The sequence below is a fragment of the Macrotis lagotis genome, chromosome 6, assembly GCF_037893015.1.
Source record: "Macrotis lagotis isolate mMagLag1 chromosome 6, bilby.v1.9.chrom.fasta, whole genome shotgun sequence".
Classification (NCBI taxonomy): domain Eukaryota; kingdom Metazoa; phylum Chordata; class Mammalia; order Peramelemorphia; family Peramelidae; genus Macrotis; species Macrotis lagotis.
In genome coordinates this window covers 47,364,359-47,385,499 of record NC_133663.1, presented here as the reverse complement: position 1 = coordinate 47,385,499, position 21,141 = coordinate 47,364,359, and the positions used below count along the sequence as shown (strand labels likewise).

The following is a 21,141-nucleotide window of genomic DNA, read 5'->3' as shown; positions in this document are numbered from 1 at the left end:
AAATGCACAGTTAGACCAGGTTTTGGAGCCACAATTGGGCAGTTAAGATGGCACAGAAAAGAATGATGAGCCTAAAGTTAGGAAGACTGAACTAAGTTCAAATCTGAACTCAGAAAATTTAAACATTACATAAATACCAGCAATTAGATTAGCTGTTTGACGTTGGGTATTATACTGTCTGTATGACCAGTGCAAGTGACTTAACTTCTCAATGTTCTCGGCAATTCTCTAAGACCACATGTTACAGAGAAAAGAGTGCCAACTCATATTAGTAGAGGGAATTTCCTCACTTGGGAGTGCTCTTATACTAATGAAATTTCTACAAGAGATAAATAACAATGTAATGCAATAATATAAGAAATATCCCAAGGTGGTACATAAATAACAGATTAAGATAAAATGTCTAGTTCCAATTCAGGAAGAATAAAACTGAAAAATTAGAAATTAAGGAAACATTTGGCTTGTAGGAGTAGAAACTCTCATTCCACAGAGAAACAGTGTGAGATTTTATTCATTTATCCAAGCCAAAATGTTACATCATTTAAAGAATGACATATATTTTGGTTTACTCATTTGGCTAATACTGAGGAACAGTCAATACATAAACCTAGCAACTATAAAAGATGGAAATTTTTCTTTTACATTGGAGCCATTTGTTTTATGTTTTACTAAATAAATTGTGTAACAGCAAATTTTTTAAAAAAGAAAAGTAACAGATAATGTGATTCTTCAAGAATAAGGGTAGCTAGATGATAGAGGATCATAGAATTTCAGATTGAGTAGACTTGCTAGGCTGGCCATACCTGACCAAGCATCCTTTCTACAGTATTCCCAATATCAATTGTTATCTAGCTTCTACCTAAAGGACCCCACTGTTGGGGAAACCAGTAGTACCCAATGCTGACCAGACCATCTTTAACTAGCTTTAATTGTTTGTGAGTTTTCTTTCTTATCCAACCCCTCTTTCTACTTCTACTCATTGCCCCTAGTTCTGCTCTTTGGTACCAAAAAGAAAAAAAAAACCTAATTACTCTTTGAATCACTCTAATTGTTGTTTTAAATGGAAACCAAAATTGGTAAAGACATTCTTCTGATGCATTTCAAAGCTACTCATGGAAGAGAAGTCATGCAGTAAGTAGTATAAAAAGAACCCAGAATTTCGAGTGAATGATCCTGCTTCAAAATTCTGGCTCTGCAATTTAGCATTTATAGTGTTGTGGGGCAATCATTCAAATTCTCTGGGTCTCACCTCACCTCCCTCAACTTCAGAATTAGAATGATGGGCTAAATAATCTCTGAGGTCCTTTTCTCATCTAAATCCTTGGATCTTCTGAATGCATACCATAAATACTAGGGCTGAAAGAGACCTCAGTGACTGATCTTCCCATTACAAAAGTGACCAAAAAAGATCTGAGGAGAGGCCAACTCATTTTTTCCAAGAGGGGCCCACAACTCATTTTTCCAAGATCACATCAAAGTCAGGAATATATCTAAACTAGTCTAGACTAGGGTATAACCTACCAGTCCTGATTCTCAGTGGAATGTTCTTAGGAATCCATTAACATATCAACTTGCTAATTATCTCAGAACTTTGGTGTTACCAAGTGAATAGTTTCAGATTCAGCTTGTATTCATTCAGCTTTCTATCCAGGAAGTCTACTTTCACTACCTATTTACATCTTGTATCCACTCTCTAGAAGAATGTAAACTCCTTGATAGCAGGAATAATTTTTTTGCTTTGTTTTGTTTTCATTTCCCCAGTTCCTTGCATATTGTAGTCATTTATACAAGTCTGTTGGTTTGATTTGGCTTGTTTTGGCTTTATTTGATTTGGTTTTTGAGTTTGGATTGAAATGGATTAGATTGGACTGCTTACTATATGTGAACAAGGAAAAAGACGGATGAGTTGGCTACTTTTTAAAAAGCTGAGAGCATGAGCTACTTTATTTTAAAATATTAAAGAAAAATATAAAGTTAAATCAATTATGTACCTAAAGGTGTTAATGAGTGGGATAGCAAAATGAAAAACTTAAAATGATTACTTTTCAAAATGAATCAACACATCTAGTTGTTTTTCCCCCTCAAAGACAGCTTACTATGTACACAAACTAATATTAATACTAATGAAGGAAGTCTTATCTCAAAACATTCCTCTGAGATTTCTTCTATCCCTTCCTGCCAACTGAAGATTCAGATAGGTTTAATCACTTCTGGCAGTATACACTTAAAACCTTTTAAGATTGAGGTTATATTGTCAGCCAAATGGCTCTGTCCACTGGCCACCTAGTATTCTGGACCCCTCTAAAGTTTCAATAAAAAATAATCTAGTAAATAAAATCTTACTTGGGAATCACATGCATTCACTATTTCTTGCAAGAATTTGGTCCAAGAGAAGACCTAAAATTTTGTGGTCAAATGGTTTTAGCCAAACAATCCTTTTGTACCTAAAGTAACATGAATAAATGATAGGACCAAATGGGACATAAAGATTTTCTTGTAGAGATGGAATTTTTCATTTAAAAATCAAGATGGGGCAGCTAGGTGGTGCAGTGGATAGAGCACCAGCCCTGGAGTCAGGAGTACCTGAGTTCAAATCTGTCCTCAGACACTTATTAATTATCTAGCTGTATGGCCTTGGGCAAGCCACTTAACCTCATTTTCCTTCCAAAAAAAACCCTTAAAAAATCAAGATAATCAGGCTAATACAGAATAAGACAGGGCTCCTAAATACCCATATTAATAATACTGCACTAAATACTATTTCTGATTATAATAATGGTATTAGATTAAACCTCAAGTAAAATGCCCATCAACCTCTCCCTTTCCTCTAAAGGCCAAAAAAACACAAGCTACAAGACTGTTATCTTATCCCTACAATTTATTTTTACCCAGACACAGCTCATAAATCTAGGGAGAAATGAAGTGCTAGACACTTTTATCTCCTTCCCAGAGTTATATCAGGTGGCTCGAAAACTTCACTCCTCCTTCTAGTGATTAACTCCTCAATTCCATTCATTAAGGTCAGAAGTTACCTTAATTTTTATTTAGTTCTTTCTAAGTGATTGATTCTATTTCTGATTTTTCTTGTTAAATGATACTTAGATGGATGTGAAAGCAAAACCTGAAAGTTGGCATGATTGAGCTCTTCCTAAATTTGATTTAAGTATCTAAATTTGAGCTAAATCCCATCCCAATACAGGAAGCATTTAAGTTTCCAAAATATTAACATCATAGCCCTCAAGGTGAATACACTCACAGATATTCCTTTGTAAAATCATGAAACTTAAAAATAGCTTCCTTTGCAAAATTCCTAATTCATTTCATTTGTTTCTGTAAGTTGCAGTTCATGATATGACAGATTTTATAAATATGAATTTGTAGCCATAATATCAAACTTCAAAGAACAGGGCTAATTGACAGAAATGGAAAGAGCACTTAACATAGCCAAAAGCTCTGGATTCCAGTCTTAACTGTAACAGTTTGGCATTAAAGTTCAATTTCCTTGTCTTTTAAATAAAGGAGCTAGACAAGAACTAAGAACCCTTTCGATTCTCAGTCCTATGTTCTTATATCAGCTCTCTGTCAAAAAAAAATTTATTTCCTTTCCTGAATTAATTATTTCAAGGCAGTCAGTTTTGAAATTATAACAAAGGATGTTCATCCTCTTTCCCTCTACCTCTGCCCAAATTCAGGGCCTCCATCAAGGAAGGGAGGGAGGAATGAAAAAGAGGAGGGAAGGAGGAAAGGGAGAGAGGAAGCAAAAAAGCAAGGAAGGAAGGAAGCAGCAACCCTTGGCCAGATGAAAGAATCACTTCTCTCAAAGATAAGTCAGATAAAGATGGAGCATCTAATTTTGCAAAATACTGAGAGAGGATGAAAGAATGAAGAAGAATAGTGGGGATATTTTAAAACCTCTTTAATACAAGTGGCTGAAGTAAAATAATGGGAAACATTTCTTTCCAATGTAGAAGTTTCAGGCAAAGACTTGAGTGATGATAAGTAAATATATTTTCTTTCTTTCTTTCTTTCTTTCTTTCTTTCTTTCTTTTTCTTTCTTTCTTTCTTTCTTTCTTTCTTTCTTTCTTTCTTTCTTTCTTTCTTTCTTTCTTTCTTTCTTTCTCTTTCTTTCTTTCTTTCTTTCTCCCAAGAGTTAGGGTTCCTGCAGCTGTTGTACATTGTTGTTCTGAACAATTCAGATAGTATAAGGGAAGCCAAACTAGGAGAATCTAGCCCAGAAGAAAACTTGGTCATGTGGTTTCTGGCCCCAATTCCAGTGCTGGACACATCGCTTTTACAGAATGTGAAGTCAGATTTCTATTACCATGTTTACCTCTGCACGAATTAGTCAAAGATATTCTTCTTCTAGGTACAGCTAGCTATGACAGTGATAAGCAAAAGATAGAAGTCAACTTACCGTTAAATGAAAAACTAATCAACCAAACACTAATCCCAAAACAATGACTAAACATTATCTGTGTACTTAGTCATTTTTGTTGTCCTAGAACTATTTCTACCTCTTTTTGTAAATCAGACTGCCCTCTATTTTAAGACAAAAGAACTGACCCTTAAGTTCACAGAATTAGAGTCTGATTCTGCCAAGGGAGAAGCACATTCCATTCTGCTTGAGGCCTTTATTTTAACTTAGTGTGTCTTCCTGTTTCAAGTTTGTCTCTTGTAAACAATTTTTGGAATCTGATTTCTAAATCATTCTGCTCTTCTATTTTGTAGGTGAACTCATCCCATTCACATTCACAGTTATGAGTATTAATTTTGTATTTCTTTCTATTCTATTTTCTTTTATTTTTCTCCCTCTTTCTCCTCAAAAGTCTGTTTTGCTTCTGAAGTGTATTGCATAGACTTTAATCCTCCTTACCTTTTATAATCACCATCCTCGTATCTCTTATTATCTCCCCTCTTATTTCCCTGTTGAATAGATAATAAGATAAGTTGCTACTCAATGGAATGCCTAAATATATTCTTCCCTCTTTGAATCCATTCAAATGTGAGAAAAATTCAAGCATTGCCTAAAATTCTTTCTTACAAATCTCTTTTATGTGAGAAAATATTTTCCTCATTCTATCTCTCCCTTCCCCTTTTCCCACTACATCCCTCATTCTTACCCCTTTCTTTAAGGGTTGCAGCAAGGAGGGAAATCATCCCATCTACTCACACTTATGCCTTCTGTCTATATAGACTCTTTCCAACTGACCTAACTATGATAAAGTTTTTGAGTTATATGTATCATCTTCCTACATAGTAATGTAAGCAGTTTAGATTTCTTATAATTATTCTTTCATATTTACCTTTTTATGCTCACTTGAATCTGTGTTCAAATGTCAAATTTTCTATTCAACTCCACTCTTTACACAGGAATTGTTTAAATTTCTCTATTTCTTTCACTGTCCATTTAAATAATCCCTGATGGATTATACTCAGTTTTGTTGGGTGGGTTATTCTTGGTTTTTTTCTTTAGCCTTCCAGAATATCATATGCCAAGTCCTCTGCTTCTTTTATGTTGAAGCTAGTAAATTTTGTGTCATACTGAGCATGGCTTCACTATGTCTGATTTTTAATGTGTGTTTGCAATATTTTCTCTTTTGGCTATAATATCCCTTGGAGCTTTCATTTTGAAATCTCAGGAGATGATTAGTGGATTCTTTCCATTTCTATTTTACCTTCTGGATCTAAAGTATTAGGGCAATTTTCCTATGTAATTTCTTGAAATATGACATCTATTTTCATTCAGCCAGTTTTGTGACTCATTGTGAGTCTTTTCTTCAGAAATATACTAGACTATTTTGCCATTTCTTTCTCCAGTTTGTTTTACAGATAGGGTTAAATGACTTGTCCAAGGTTATACATCTAATAAGAGTCTGAGTTCAGATTTGAACTCAAGAAAATAACTGTTCCTGACTCCAGATCTGTCATTCTATATGCAACCACAACAACAATAGTAAAATTCAGGTAGTCCAATCATTCTTAAAGTATCTCTTTTTTATCTATTTTCCAGGTCAGTTGTTTTTGATATGAGATATTTCAATTGCCTTATATTTTTCATTCTTTTTATTTTGTTTTATTGCTTATTGATGTCTCATAAAATCATTAGATTCCACTTTCCAACTTTAATTTTTAAGGAATTTTTTCTTCAGTGAGCTTTTGTACCTCTTTTTACCATTTAGCCAATTAGGCTTTTTAAAAAGGTATTTTTTTCTTCAATGAATTTTTGGATTTTCCTTTCCATTTAGTTTATTCTGCTTTTGAAGGAGTATTTTTTTCCATTGAATTTTGTCAGTAAACCAATTCTTTTATTAGTAAATCAATTCTGTTTTTTAAGACCTTATTTTCTTTGGAATTTTTGTATTTCTTACCAAAATGCTAATATTCTTTTTCATAATTTTCTTTCATCATTCTCATTTCTTTTCCCAATTTTTCCTCTACCACAATTATCTTTTCTGTTCACTTTTCCAGGAATTCTTAGTAAATTTAAATCCAATTAACATTTTTCTTTGGGATTTTGTTTCTAGTGGTTTTTACTATCTTGTCAGCTTCTAAATTTATGACTGAGTCAATTCTGCCACAAGAATATTTTTTGGTCATTTTTCTTCTTGTTACTATTTCCTCATTTTCCTATCCTATTTATTGAATTTGAACTTTACATTATATACATATATATATATATATATATATATATATATATATATATATATATATATATTCTGCTTAACTGGGATTGGAGAGGCACAATCCAAGCTCTTCAGGGTTTTTCATGCTACTGTTTTCAGAGCTGGCTCTGGAGTTCTGCAAATTCTTCATGCTTCCAAGGTCTTCTGACACAAGAAGACCAGAGCACTCTTCTGGTCTGTGCTCGGGTCCCTGCTCCTGATCCAGTGCAGTCATCTCTGCTCTCCTGAATTTGTTCTGACTCCCATGTCAGAGTCACAGACCTCACCTACTGATCTCATAAGTTTTATTAGACTGGAAAAAAGTCTCCCTCTGACCTTTCATTGACTCTGCTGCTACAAAATATTACTTTAGGAGTTATTTTAAAGTTATTTTAAAAAGAAGAATATTGAGAATTGCTGCATGTATTATGCCAGCTTGATTCTATCTTCAAGTATTTTCCAAAAAATTACAATTCAGTTAAGCATTTATGATTACATGTCAAGAATGATACTAGATCTTGGAGACAAACCAAGATAGATAGAGAGATAGATAGAAAGATAGACAGACAGACAGGCACAAGAATAAAGCTAGATGAATGGATAGATGGATGGATGGATTGATGAATGAATGAATGAATGAATGAATGAATGAATGAATGAATGAAAGGTCCTACCTTAAGGAGTTTACTAGGGAGAAATATACAATTAAGAATAGATAAGTGGACACAAAGTAAACTAAGTAAGATATATAAAATATAAACAAAGTAAATATAAATTTATTTTGGAAAGCAGGAATTAATAAGAGAGCAAAATAAGTGAGCTTTCTTATAGGAGATCTGGTACTTAGGCTGAGCATCAAAAGGAGGCAGGATTTCCAAAAAGTGGAAGTGAAAAAAAGTCTTTCAGCCATAGGAGAATCTGTTCAAAGGTACAGAGGTCAGAGATGGACTGTTATACTTGAGAACAGTCAGTTTGACTGGTGCATCAGGGAGATTAATGTGAAATAAGTCTACAGACTTATTTGTGAAATGCCAAAAGGATGAGTTTGTATTTTATCCTAGAAGCCTAAGGGAGGCTCAGAATCTGGATGCCAGAGATTGTGTGGAGGTATTAGAGATAAGACTTGGCAATTAATTGACTTTGGAATATGAGGGAGAGAGAAGTAGTTGCATGAGACCATCATAAATCAATCCAGTCCAACAAGTATTCATTAAGTGTCAAGTAGTTATAAGAGACTATAGATAGGATGATGAAATAACCAATAGTTCCTGCCCTGTTCTACAAGATTCTATTCTGCTAAAGGAAAACAATATGAAAGCAGATCTAGACTATGAATTAATAGCTTAGAAAAGGGATAGACATTATGGGCTAAAGCAATTGAAGAAGTCATAGAGGAAATGGACCTAAAGGATGGTTAAGATTTGCACAAACAAAAAAGGCACTTCAGACGAGGAGAACAGTAGGAATAATAATACAGAGGTAAGAATCCATTCATGAACAAGCATTTATTTAGAACTTTTTATATGACAAACCCTTAAAATAGAGATAAAAAAGGAAAGAGGGAAAAATGCTGCTGCCATTAAAGAACCATACTACAATGGAAGAGACATATATCCGTGTGTGTGTGTGTGTGTGTGTGTGTGTGTGTGTGTGTGTGTGGAAATGCAGAATACATCATGGAAAGTAGTCTTAGAATGGAAGAGAAGAGGAATATATGTTGGGCCAAGCCAGGTTAAAAGGAAAAGAAGAATAAGAAAAGATCATAGGGGAACAAAAGATGCCAGCCAGACTCAAAAGTTCCTGTTGGGGAGGAATAAGAGATAAGGTCTTATTGGAAGGGTGAGTCAGACAATGCAATGCATGCTTTGAGGCTATTACAAAATCTTAAGCAAGGGAGTGACACACAAGGAAAGCAGTGTTTCAGAAGATTAATTGGGCAGAGATAGGAAGGATTCTACATTATCTATCTGAAGTATGAAATCCAATGTATTCTTCCATTCACGTTCTTTTGATTTTTCTTGAAATGGACTACAGTTTATGCTTGTGCTTCTTATCTCTGTTTTCCTTGAAATAGGGATAAGACTACTCCAAAACATTCTTGGAGAAAGGTGTTTGGGCTCTCACAGAATCCTAGTCTTTTATTAATAAATGGCTAGAGACAGACTATAAGCCTCAAATACAGGAGAGCTAACTCATCTCGATTACACAGTATTTTTAAATGTTTATTTGGAAGAAACCTGGCTGTTCACCAGAGTAAATGAATGCAGTGGGACCATGTAGCTACAGCTGACTCACCCTTCTCCCTCTTTGCCCCCTCCCCCTAGTTGTTACATAGCTGCAAAAAAATGTACATCCATCAGCCAAGAAGAAAAAGTTGTTTTAAATCAAGGGAAGTATTCTCACACATCCCACAAGGCCTTTAAAGACTGACAGTTCCTCCTCTCATGAGCCAAACTCTCCCCTCATTCTTTTCCCTCATTTACTCTCTGGCCTCCCAGTAAAAGACTTAGCCCTTGACTGCCCTTTTTTTCTCAGAAACATGTTTGTTTTCTCAAGTCTCTCTTGCTTGGACCTTGGCTTGTGTTTGTAAGGTCTTAAGGGCTTCTCTCTTCCAACCAGAAGTGCAAAAGTCAAATTTTCTCTACTTTCTCTTTAAATTAGTCATTTTTTATCACATGAAGAAGCTTCCTGGAGAGAGAGAAGGAAGCTACAGTTAATGATAATTTTTTTTTGCTTTATCATATGTAAACCACGCATAATGAGATGGCTACCCACTTAGTATTCCATTCTGAAGGCTGAGTTGAATTCTTTCATTTTTTTTTAGTTTGTTTACTTTGTACTCCTTTATATTTTACTTTTTGCATTTAAAAATATCATTACAGGAAAAGTTCACAAAGAACTTCATATCACAAAATAAAATTAAGAACACCAATCCTAGGGTCGAGTTTCCTGATCTATAAATGAGATTAAGCTAGATAGTCTCTGAAGTCCTTTCAAATTCTAAATCGATGATCATGTGGTTCTAAAACTACTGGCAATGATTATTTCTAACTGGCTCTAACTTGGAAATCCTTTTGTTCTAATAGTGGAATTTTAGGCACCATAGCAGTTGATGAAATACTCTGGGGCAGGTAGAGCCTTCCAGTGTCTCTAGCTTCATAGCCTCAACTCCATTAGCCGTTGTCATCTCCATTTGCCATGATCATGGAACTAGGTCAGCAAATAGCTGCCCTAAGGGACTCAGTCAATGAATCAACACCAAGTTTCCAATGAGTGCCAGAAAGTTTACAGATAACATTCCAAGGAAGCAATACTCAGACTCCAGTTTGAAGACCCCTCACAAGGCATCACCATTGGAATTGGTAGAAAGTTATGCCCTCTAGTGAGTGTCCCTCTCACACACTGTCTCTGAAACAGAGAACTTTGGATATGTTGGGTCTACAAAGAAGCTAATATTCATGAAGAACGTTTATCTTCTCTAAAGGACAAATCCAGATGTATCAGTTGAAGAACATTTGAAGTATTATTTGGCTAATTGTTACTAAGGAATTGGCAAATAGAAAAGCACAGAACAGAAGCCAACATGGAAAGAACTAATGATATAGAAAGGGCATTGAATAGGTAATCAAAGGGTTTGGTTTCAGATCCTGCTCTTGCTACTACATGTGTGCCTTGCCTTAGATATGTAGGACTCAGTTTCCTCATCTGTAAAGTGAGGGTGTCAGATGGACTAGACAATCTCAGGGACCAGTTCCAACTCTTAATCCAAGGTCTTGGGAACATAGATTTATAGGTGTGTTTTAAATGATTATATAATTTTATACAATATATTACATATTTATATTGAAATCACATGTTTATATACCATAATATAATATATGTATATCTTATTTGATTTATAGCTGTGATTCATGATCATCTAATCTAATACTACCAGTCTACAGATTAAAATATTTAGACTGAGAGGTAAAAAGATTTGAATATCACATAGGGAGTTAGAAGCAAAGGTAGGATTCAGACGCAGGTCCTTGGACTCCATTCTTAGCACTCTTCCCTATGATCCTGGGTCAGAATGTGGTATCCCAGTCACCATGCAAACCATCCACCAAAGACCCCAAAACTCTAATCTCCCACCACCAACTAAAGTCATGAACCATTTCTGCACAACTTTATCTACTATACTTAATTCAAGATGGTACCCATTTCTATTCAGATAACAGAGCATTTTGAAATCTTTTCAAACCCCCTTTGGCCTTTTTTGCTGTTTATCCATTTTCAGTCACGTCCTACCCTACTCTTTGTGACCCTATTTGGGGTTTTATTGGCAAAGATACTGGAGTTGTTTATCATTTTCTTCTCCAATTTGGCTCTTCCCATATACTTTGATGCTTGAACTTGCACTATTTGAACAACTTTCTTCTAAGCCTGGGGAATTGCATGGTGATGAGCTGAATTTTTTTTAATGATTTGCTCAAAGTCTTGAAGTCTCCTTAATAAGTCCAATGCCTTAATGCTAACCCCCACAACATGGTACTGCCAATAATACATGAGGGACAATCCAATTAATGTCCATCTTAGTTTATATTTCATCAAAAGAATAAGCTGACTACTTCAAAAGGATACCTAGAAATGATCAGAAAATAGTTACCATTTTGCAACCTCAGATGCAGTTTAAGGACTGGCAAACTGAAAATGACTGATATTTTTAAACTATAGCTGTAATTATGATTAACAGTGAGATAACAGGGAGATAAAAGATCACGAGTGACTCTTGGAGAGAATATATCTGAAAATGAAATAGCTATAGATGAGTTCAAATTGAAAACTAATACATACACAACTAAGCCTTCATTTTGTATGGCTAAGAGAAGAGTCCAGTGGACATAGATCTTGGATTTAAGGAGTTTTTTTAGGAGTTTTAGAAGTTTCTCAGAAAAATATCATTCCTAGGAATGAATAAAAAATATAATTCAAGATTCAGGAGCTTAAAGGAAAGAAAAGAATAGAAGAAAAGCCTTAGGAAAGTGGCTAGAAATGGCTAAAGATTCATCTGTAGGATCAGAGGCTTAACTTCACAGGAAAATAACTGAACCTTATTTTGATGATGGCCAAGTAGAAGAAAATTGTAGACTAATGGGAATCAGGTCATCAATTACAAAAAAAAATCCTTATTGCCTCACTAAGGTTTCATACGTAGGGTTATAGAATTAGAGGTGGAAGACACCTCAGATGTCATATAATCCTACCTCTTTTAATTTACAGAAGAGAAAACTAAGAACCAATCACATACTTAGTGAGCCAGGCACTGGCTAAGAGCTTTTACAAATACTATCTCCTTTAATTTTCACAAACTTACAAAATAGATTCTGTTGTTATCCCCATTTTATAGTTGGGAAAAATGAGGCAAGCAATGACTAAGTGACTTGTCCAAGTTAACACAGCTAGTAAATATCAGAGATGGATTTGAACTCAGGTCTTCCTGACTCTGGTCCTAATGTTTTACCCACTATGCCATCTAGCTGCCTCTCACGTACCAGAGTTAGGTTTTAAATCCAGGACCTCTGCCCTCCAATTCCAGTATTCTTCACATTATATCACACTGCCCCTCCATCTAAGAAATTATTTTTAAAGTATTTTGAGAATTAGTTAGTATTTATACACTATCCTAATTTCAGTGTGTCTGGAATATGAAATAATGAGTGATGAGAAAATCAAAAGTCTAATGTTTTACTTGGATTTATAATTTGGAGGGGCTAACTCCTAGTGGGGGACACTTTTTTACCCATGCAAACTAGCAATTACCCTGAAATATATAATTCTGAAAATTACCTGGGGTATGGAAGAAGAGATGAAAACATTTGTCCACGGTCACAAAACCAAGAGGTTTCAGAGCTGGGACTCAAATACAGATGCTCCACATTTCAAGTCATAGTTTCTTTCTACTACATCATATAATCTGTCAGTCTTAATGCTACTACTATTCCTTCTCCTCTTCCTCTTTTCCTTCCTCCTCCTATATGTACTAATTAATAATACTAAACATTACTTATATAGTTAACATTCAATCAGGCAGATAGTATTACAGTATATAAAGCACTGAATCTGAAATCAAGAAGTCTCAAGTTCAAATGCAGCCCCAGACACTTAAAAACTATGAGTAAGTTACTAAACCTTGTTTGCCTCAGTTTCCTTATCTATAAAATGAACTGGAGAAAGAAATGGCAAACCTCTCCAGCATCTTTGCAAAAGAGAACCCCAAATGGGGTCATGAAAAGGACATGACTGAACCCCAATAACATGGACAATTTGCTTAACTCTGCCTCAATTTTTTCACCTATATATAGATATAATAGAACCTATATCCTATAGCTGTTGTGGAGATCAAACGAGATAAAGTCAAAGAACTTAGTACTGTATGTGGGAATATTAAACTCTATATAAATGCTTACTTCCTTCTCCTGTCTTATGAACCCTATTTTGGAAAAAAGAATCACAGTTCATTTTGGAAAAAAATAATCACAATTGATTCCATTAACCCTATAAATTCTCCAGCCACGAATTAGAGAAATCAAAACATGAAAAATTTAAGCAGTCAGTGAGTTCACTCTAGAATTTTGAATATGTCATTTCAAGGGTTTTACCTACAAGTCATGTGTCTGATTTCACAGTTCTTTTCAAGCCTTCTAATGAATAACTCATTAGGTGAAATATTAAATCTTTCCATACCAGAGCTGCCAAAGCCCTTGACTGGCTTCACACAACCCTTTCATCTCATTCAGTTGGTTCTGGGTTCAGAACAAGGAAGGAAATCAGTTACTATTTTTTCCTAATATCATTCTGGGTTTTTTTTTCACTATTTCCAACTCCCCCTGCCTATCCAAAGCATATATATAAGGAACAATGGTGTTACAGTTCTAGGAAATGTTGCTGGTTTTATAAGCAGAATGAATTGTAGTTAATTCTCTGACAATAAACAATCAGTTTTTCCAATCTGTATTTCCCAGAAGACCCATTAAGGCTCTACTGTTTAAATGATTCATTCAGATATGCAGTATGTCAGTGGAAGTAAGAGAACATTTTAATGTATTGCTTCTCTTGGGGAAATCATCTTTGGAATTGGAACTAGAAAGTCAAAGAGTTCTGGGTCTTATTAAAGTATAATACTGCTTCTAAAACAGCAGAATACAGTTAAATTCTTAATAACATTTTATAACTAACTTCAAATGACCTACATTTGGAAATATAATGCATAATCAAGCTCAAAATTGCCAGATTTGAAATTTTTGAGCTATAATCTACAGTACTTATACAATAATGTGCTACATGATCTGGCGAAAAGAGCATTGGCCTGGGAGCCAAAGACCTGGATGCCATTTTAGCTCTGCTATGTGTGACCTGGAGCAGGATAACAACCCTCTCTGGGGTTCTCAGTTTCCTCATCTGTAAAGTAAAGGAATTGACTCACTCTAATGTAAGAATTCCTCCAACTCTAATTAGGTATTTCTAGATTGGTCCTGAAGAACACTTTGGCTACCAATTCTTTCCTACTTAAAGTTTCCACACCTCCTCACTAAATTTCAAATACCTCCTGTCATTCAACTCAACTGTTTTCTCTCCCATTCAATCAATCAATTCATTAAACCCTAACTACATGTTAGACATAATATTAGGAGCTGATAATACAAAGATTAAAGATCCAAGGGGAATAGCCGTGGCCCTCAAGGAGCTTAAATTCTAAGGAGGGAAAGGGGACAGATTAGCATATACATATGTAGGAATATACAAAATAAATACAAAATCATTTTGTTTGGGAGTATTCTGGTGACTGGAAGGGAATAGAAAGAGATCAGGAAGGACTTCATTTCGAAGATGGGGCTGAAACTGAGTTTTGAAGGAAATAAGGAATTCTGAGAGGTAGAGGTGAGGAATGAGGGCATTCCAAGCAAGGACAGCCAGCTCCAAGGGAAATGGAATACCATGCATGATGCTAGTAAAAATGACTGGTTTGACTGGATTGCAGAGTGTGGAAAGGGGAATAATGTGTCATAAGGTTCTAAGGTAGGTTAGGCTACATTGCATTAAAAATTCTACCCAGTTGTTATTTTTTCTGAAGTTAATTCAATCTACCAATAAAAATTAAGCAATCAACTACTCTGTGCTAAGCACTGGTGATACAAAAAGCAAAAGACAATCCCTACCCTGAAAGAGCTTACCATCTAATGAGAAAGACAACATTCCAACAAAGCAAGCTATACACAGTTTAAATAGGAAATAACATAGGGACGGAATTAGAATTCGAATTCAGAGGCAGTAGGAAAAGATTTCTACAAAAGACAGACTTTTAGTTGGGACTAAAGAAGCAAGTGAGTGAAATTGAGAAGAGGGAGTCTTCTAAGGATAGAGGACAGTCAGAGAAAGTATATAGAGCTAATGGATGGAGGACCTTGAATGTGGAAAACTCCTCAAAATCACAGAGAACTCCCTAGCTCTGGCCTTCCTTTACCAATTCTACACATCAGTAATGGGTACCAAATTAAACCTAAAAGCAAACATAATTTCTAAATATATTAACCTTTCATCATCAATAAGCAAAATATTTGAGGAGTATTGATTAATAGAGTTTCATGTTTTCAAGCCTAATAAGAAATTTTTTAAATATATAAATAATTCCAGGGCTAATATGAGCAAACTTTGAGCATTCTAATGAATACTAAAATATAAATCCTCACCAAGCACCCAAATCAATTTACAACAAATTTAAACCAGTCACCAAAATTCTTAGCCTCAGTTTCACCATCTTTAAGATGAAAGTAATGTTATTATTTCCATCTAGGGTGTAATCAGATCAGGTCCCTGGGGTACTTGAAGACGATCTGAAAAACTTGGAAGAAAGGAACAAGAGAAATAAGAAGTAAGACTGGAATATGAATGGTATCATTTCAGTATCTGAATTTTCTTTCATTATGATTCTCCACACAGAACACCTTGGCCAAGGCGACAGTCAAAGAACTGGCAACATTGCATGGTACTGAATATACCTACGGTCCAGGAGCCTCAACCATCTGTGAGTATTCAGTTTACCCTATACCCACAAGCAAATACTAATCAGAGTAAATAAAGGATACCCAGGTCCCTTTCCAGCTGGCAATGCAGCCCTCTCTTCCAAAATGTTTAGCATGTGACTTTAGCTCAACTGTGAATGTGTTTTTTTCTCTAAAATATGGAAATTATAATCAGATTTCTGTTTCAAGAAGGATGTGGGTAGGGCAAGGCAGACCCTTTCAAACCACAGAACCATGTGCCAAGCCTAGATATTTTACTTACTCTTTCCTTAGATAAAAATGATTAGATATCTTCTGAGGGTGAACACAGACATGATCTGCTCATCATATTTTCAGTTTTCATTTATATTCTGAATTACTTGATGCCTGAAATACTTTAGATTTCTTTATATCAAACATCCAAGGGAGATAATGTGAATTCTGATTCTTTTTAATGGATTTAAGTTTTATACACTTAACTTTAACTACTAAGAGTCAAATTTAATCATCCCATCCAGAGAATCCCTAGAAAAACTAACTTTTACCATAGAAGCAATTGCTCCTCTGAGTTTCTCTAAAATACGGTAACAGTTTATACACTACTATTATCATTGAAAATTCTATGCTTTCTGGGAAAGAAAATCCTGGATATTTCCCAGCAATATATAAAATATACAGAATGTATACATGTATTACATATATATATATATATATATATAGAGAGAGAGAGAGAGAGAGAGAGAGAGACTTTAAATGTAGTCTCTATATCTGTATATATAGACTGAAAATGCTTTATATTATTTATTTATATTTAATTATTTATTATTTATTATATTTATTATTTTTATTATATTTATTATTTATTATATTTATATATTTATTTATATTTAATTATACATATAATACTTATATGACCTTGGGTAAGTCACTCAACTCCTTGGGACTGTGTGAAAGGAGAGGGTTGAAATAGATAACCTTAAGAGTTCATTCCAACTCCAAACCAGAGGTGGGGAAACTTTTCTGATAAGGGCCATTTGATTATTTATAGCATCATTCTTGGGTTTTATTTGGTTATACATTTAATTAATCCACCCCTAAAAAATTCCTGGCTTTACTGAATTTCAAGTCCCACTGGTGGTTACCTTAGCGGCACCAAACCAAACATCCAAGGACTGAAGGATCCCTGACCCTGCAATAAACCCTCAAAATGTCCCTTGCATACCCCCACATTTTTATTGTCATCAACACCTATTAGAGTGAAATAGAAAAACCAGCATCCCTGTCTTATATTATTTGTTCATTCAATCATTTATAATTAACAAGACAAATCCTGCTGAATTTAACATTTTATTTTTTGTTTGTATGTTTTAACCTATGATTTCACCATTGTAGAGAACTCAGACATAATAATCAACTCATTATAATCTTAGAATTTTATCTAGTTTGGTCAACGAGGTGAAACAGTGGATTCAGTATCAGCTTCAGAGCTAGGAGTTCAAAAATCTGAGTTTAAATTTGGCCTTACACAGACACTTACTACTGACTCGTGTGACCTTACTCTGGCTGAAAAACACCTGCCCCTCACCTACAATCCATGGAGTTCCTTTCTTCTCTTAAGATTCAGCCTAAAATAAACCTGCCTCTGCAGCAAGTTTTTCCTAATCCTGGGTCACCAGCTACTACTTCCCTTCCTCCCATACTACCTCATATTTAATTGCCTCATGAATATTTGCATTGATTCACTTTATATTTTTTGTCTAAATTTACATATGGACTAATTTTCACCTTCCCTAGAATATAAGCTTCTTTTAAGAAGGGAGTGCTTCCTTCCTTGAATTTGTTTACCCAGCCCCTAGCATGGTCCTTCACACATAATAAGCTTAATAAATACTTATTAATTGATTCATTTAATCAACCTGGGTCTATTTCTTCTCATGTTTCAGATCCTGCAGCTGGAGGTTCTGATGACTGGGCCTATGACCAGGGTATCAAATACTCTTTCACCTTTGAACTCCGGGACAAAGGAAGATATGGCTTCGTACTCCCTGAATCTCAAATTAGACCAACCTGTGAAGAGACACTGTTGGCCATCAAGTTTCTCAGTGAATATGTCCTGAATCATCTCTATTAATTTCAAAGACTCTGAAGACTCAAGAAAATCTTATTCTTAGATGCATTATTCTCATTTCTTACACTCATGAACTCATTTTAACTATCTTGAATGCTTTTGAAATGATGACCTCAACTTTAAGCCATAGAATTAATTCAACCATGTCTTAATGTTGATGAAAATAAAATTTATTCCCAATTTAAAAACCAATCCTTCGTCTACTTCTCTGGCAATTTGAATGTGCAATGGAAAAATGAGAAAAGCATGTTTTTACTTTGGGATTAGCTACTATGGAGAATATCAGGTTTTGGGCAAAAAGTAAGCTCCAGACTCTAGAATATTCATTTATGCATTCTTTCATTCAACAAGGATTTGTTCAGTCCTCCTATGGGCAATGGACTGTGTTGGATACTGTGAATACAAAGATTTTTAAAAAAGAGATCCAACTGAATACTGGAGAGATCAAAATAAATGTGAAATACATAAAGTAAATGTGAAGTAATTTTAGAGAGAGGAGAAAGAAACAGACACAAACACAGAGACATAGAGAGAGACAGAGAGAGACAGAGACACAGAGAGAAATGACAGCTGAGATCAATACAGAATATAATAAATGCAAAATACAAAGTACATATGAATTTGAGTACAAAGAACAAAGTACACTGTGATTTTAGAGGAGAAAGAGACAGACACAGAGAGAGAGAGAGAGAGAGAGAGAGAGAGAGAGAAAACAGCTGAAGTGATCAATGCAGAATATAATAGAGTGAATTTTCCTAAGAAATAAGGAGAAATATAAACAAAAGATATGCTTGTTCAACATGGGGTAATAATAATGTTGTTTTTCCTTCATTCTCAAAGAAGACCATGCCATGAACTGATGCTGAGTGAGATGAGCAGAACCAGAAAAACACTGTACACCCTAACAGCAACATGGGAGTGATGATCAACCTTGAAGGACTCGCTCATTCCATCAGTGCAGCAATCTGGAGCAATTTTGGGCTGTCTGCAATGGAGAATACTGTATCCAGATAAGGAGCTGTGGAGTTTGAACAAAGTTCAAGGACTATTCCCTTTAATTTAGGAAAAAACAGATATCTTACTGTCTGATCTTGTTATCTCTTAGACTTCTTGTCTGTTCCTTAAGGATATGATTTCTCTCTCATCACACCCATTTGGATCAAGGTACAACATGGAAACAAAGTAAAGACTGACAGAATGCTTTCCGTGGGGGGGGGGGGGAGTAAGATGGGGGGAAAATTGTAAAACTCAAATAATATCTTTAATAAAAATTAATTTAAAAAAAAGAGAAAGAAGACCATGCCATCAGGGGAGGTGATGCCTTGACAAGCACATGGATTGCATTTGAGTGGGGGGAGGGGCTGTGCTAAGTCCCAGCCTTACTTTCTCCTCCAGAAGGATGTGGATCCAGTGACCAGATATGAATCAAAATGCCTGGAAATAGCCTTGGATGCGAGGCAATCAGGGTTAAGTGACTTGTCCAAGATCAAACAACTAGTTAGAATATGAGGACAGATTTGAGCTCCGATCCTCCTGACTTTAGGGCTAGCACTCTACCCAATGAACCACCCAGCTGCCCATATGGGATACAGTAAAACATTCTCAAGTTTAGTCTTTGGATCCAGTAGACATGGAAGAAGAGAAATAAAAATCATTAATAATAATAAAAATTTCCTCAGAGGAGAACTGAACATGCTTTCATTCATTAGTATATTGTGCATATTTAAAGAAATACAAAACAGACCACAGAGGTAAGGGGTGTTGGCCTTGGAATCAGGAGAGCATAGGTTCAAATTCAACCTCTGGAACGTGCATATTCAATTAGGAAGATTCTGAGCCCACATATGAAGATAAACAAAATAAATGTAAGATTTGTTGGTTTTCTTCAGTCATTCCAGTCATGCCTGGCCCTTCCTGTCATCCCAATTTGGTGTTCTCTTGACCGGTACTAGAATGGATGACCATTTCTTTTCCAGCTCAGCTAAATACATATGAGGAAGACAGGGTAAGATGCAAGCAGCAGTTGGGGAGCCAGGAAAGTCTTCACCCAGGAAGCTGTGTTTAATCTATATTTTGAAGGAAATTGGGGATCCTCTGAGGCACAATTGAGAAAGAAGTGCATTCCATGTGTGGGGGCTGGACATTGCAAAGGCATAAAGATGGAAATAGAATGTCATGTGTGAGGAACCTAGTGTTCTAAATCACTGAGTATGGAAAGGGGAGGAAGGAAGGAAATAAGTAATTCCTGAACATTTACTACATCCTAGATCCTATGTTAAAAGTTTCACTAATATTAACTTATTTGGTCCTAACAATAACCCTGACTGTTATTATTACCTCCATTTACAGATGAGGAACTGAAGCAGACATAAGTTAAATGAGCTGTTCAGGATCGTACAGATAATTATTACTATTGTTTTGATCATACAGATAATAAGTGTCTGAGATGAGATCTGAGCTCAGGTTTTCCTAACTCCATACTCAGCTCTCTATCCACTATGTCACCCAATTGCAAATCATGATGGTCTTTATGAACCAAACTGAAGAGTTTATATTTTATGCTAGAGGCAATAGTAAGTCACCGAATAGTATCGGGGCAGGAAAGCCTAGGGAACATGGAGGATGATCCAACAAAGGACACTGATGAGGGTGTCCATTCAAGAAGGAGGAGAACTAGGAAGGAGTTATCAGGAAAAACCTAACAAGAACAGAGGGTCTAGGTAGGAGGAAGGAGGGAGTCAACCATGTCACAACCTACAAATTTCCAGTAGCAATCACAGATCTCTGTGATGTCTAAGGTCATAGTAATCATAGATCTCAGAGATCTATACTACTGTCATTGGTTTAGAGATCAGTAGTCAGTTAACAGTTCCATTTTGCAGAGTGACATAAATTTAGATGGTTTACCCAAGAACACATAGGTATTAATAGCCAGCTCCCTTCCCACATACACTCAATGCTAACTGAGAACAAGAACCTCAAAGACATGGAATATTATGATAATATAAAGCTTTCAATTTTACATAACAATATTGGGTTTTTTATCTTATATAATTCTACTATCTCTCATATTTTATGTTTCTTCCTTAAGGATATGATTTCTCTCTCATCACATTCAACTTAGATCACTGCATACCATGGAAACAATATAAAGACTAACAGACTTTCTTCTGTGGGGGGTGGGGGGAGGGAAGCAAGATTAGGGGAAAAATTCAAAATAAATAAAATTTTTCAAAAAAAACAATATTTTTAATTACCAAGAAAAATTTATTTATTTCATTTGTGAGATTCCACATATTTTTTACAGATT

General features: G+C 35.2%; 1 protein-coding gene across 1 annotated transcript in view; it reads left to right on the top strand.

Annotated features, from left to right (window-relative positions):
- Positions 1 to 17,999, top strand: part of CPB1 (carboxypeptidase B1) — a 36,989-nt gene extending 18,990 nt beyond the window's left edge. The window contains exons 10-11 of the mRNA XM_074192530.1: positions 15,642 to 15,726; positions 17,647 to 17,999. Coding sequence (XP_074048631.1) covers positions 15,642 to 15,726; positions 17,647 to 17,834 — 273 coding nt within the window. The 3' untranslated portion in view covers positions 17,835 to 17,999. The remainder of the gene's footprint in view (positions 1 to 15,641; positions 15,727 to 17,646) is intronic.
- Positions 18,000 to 21,141: the final 3,142 nt, after the last annotated feature.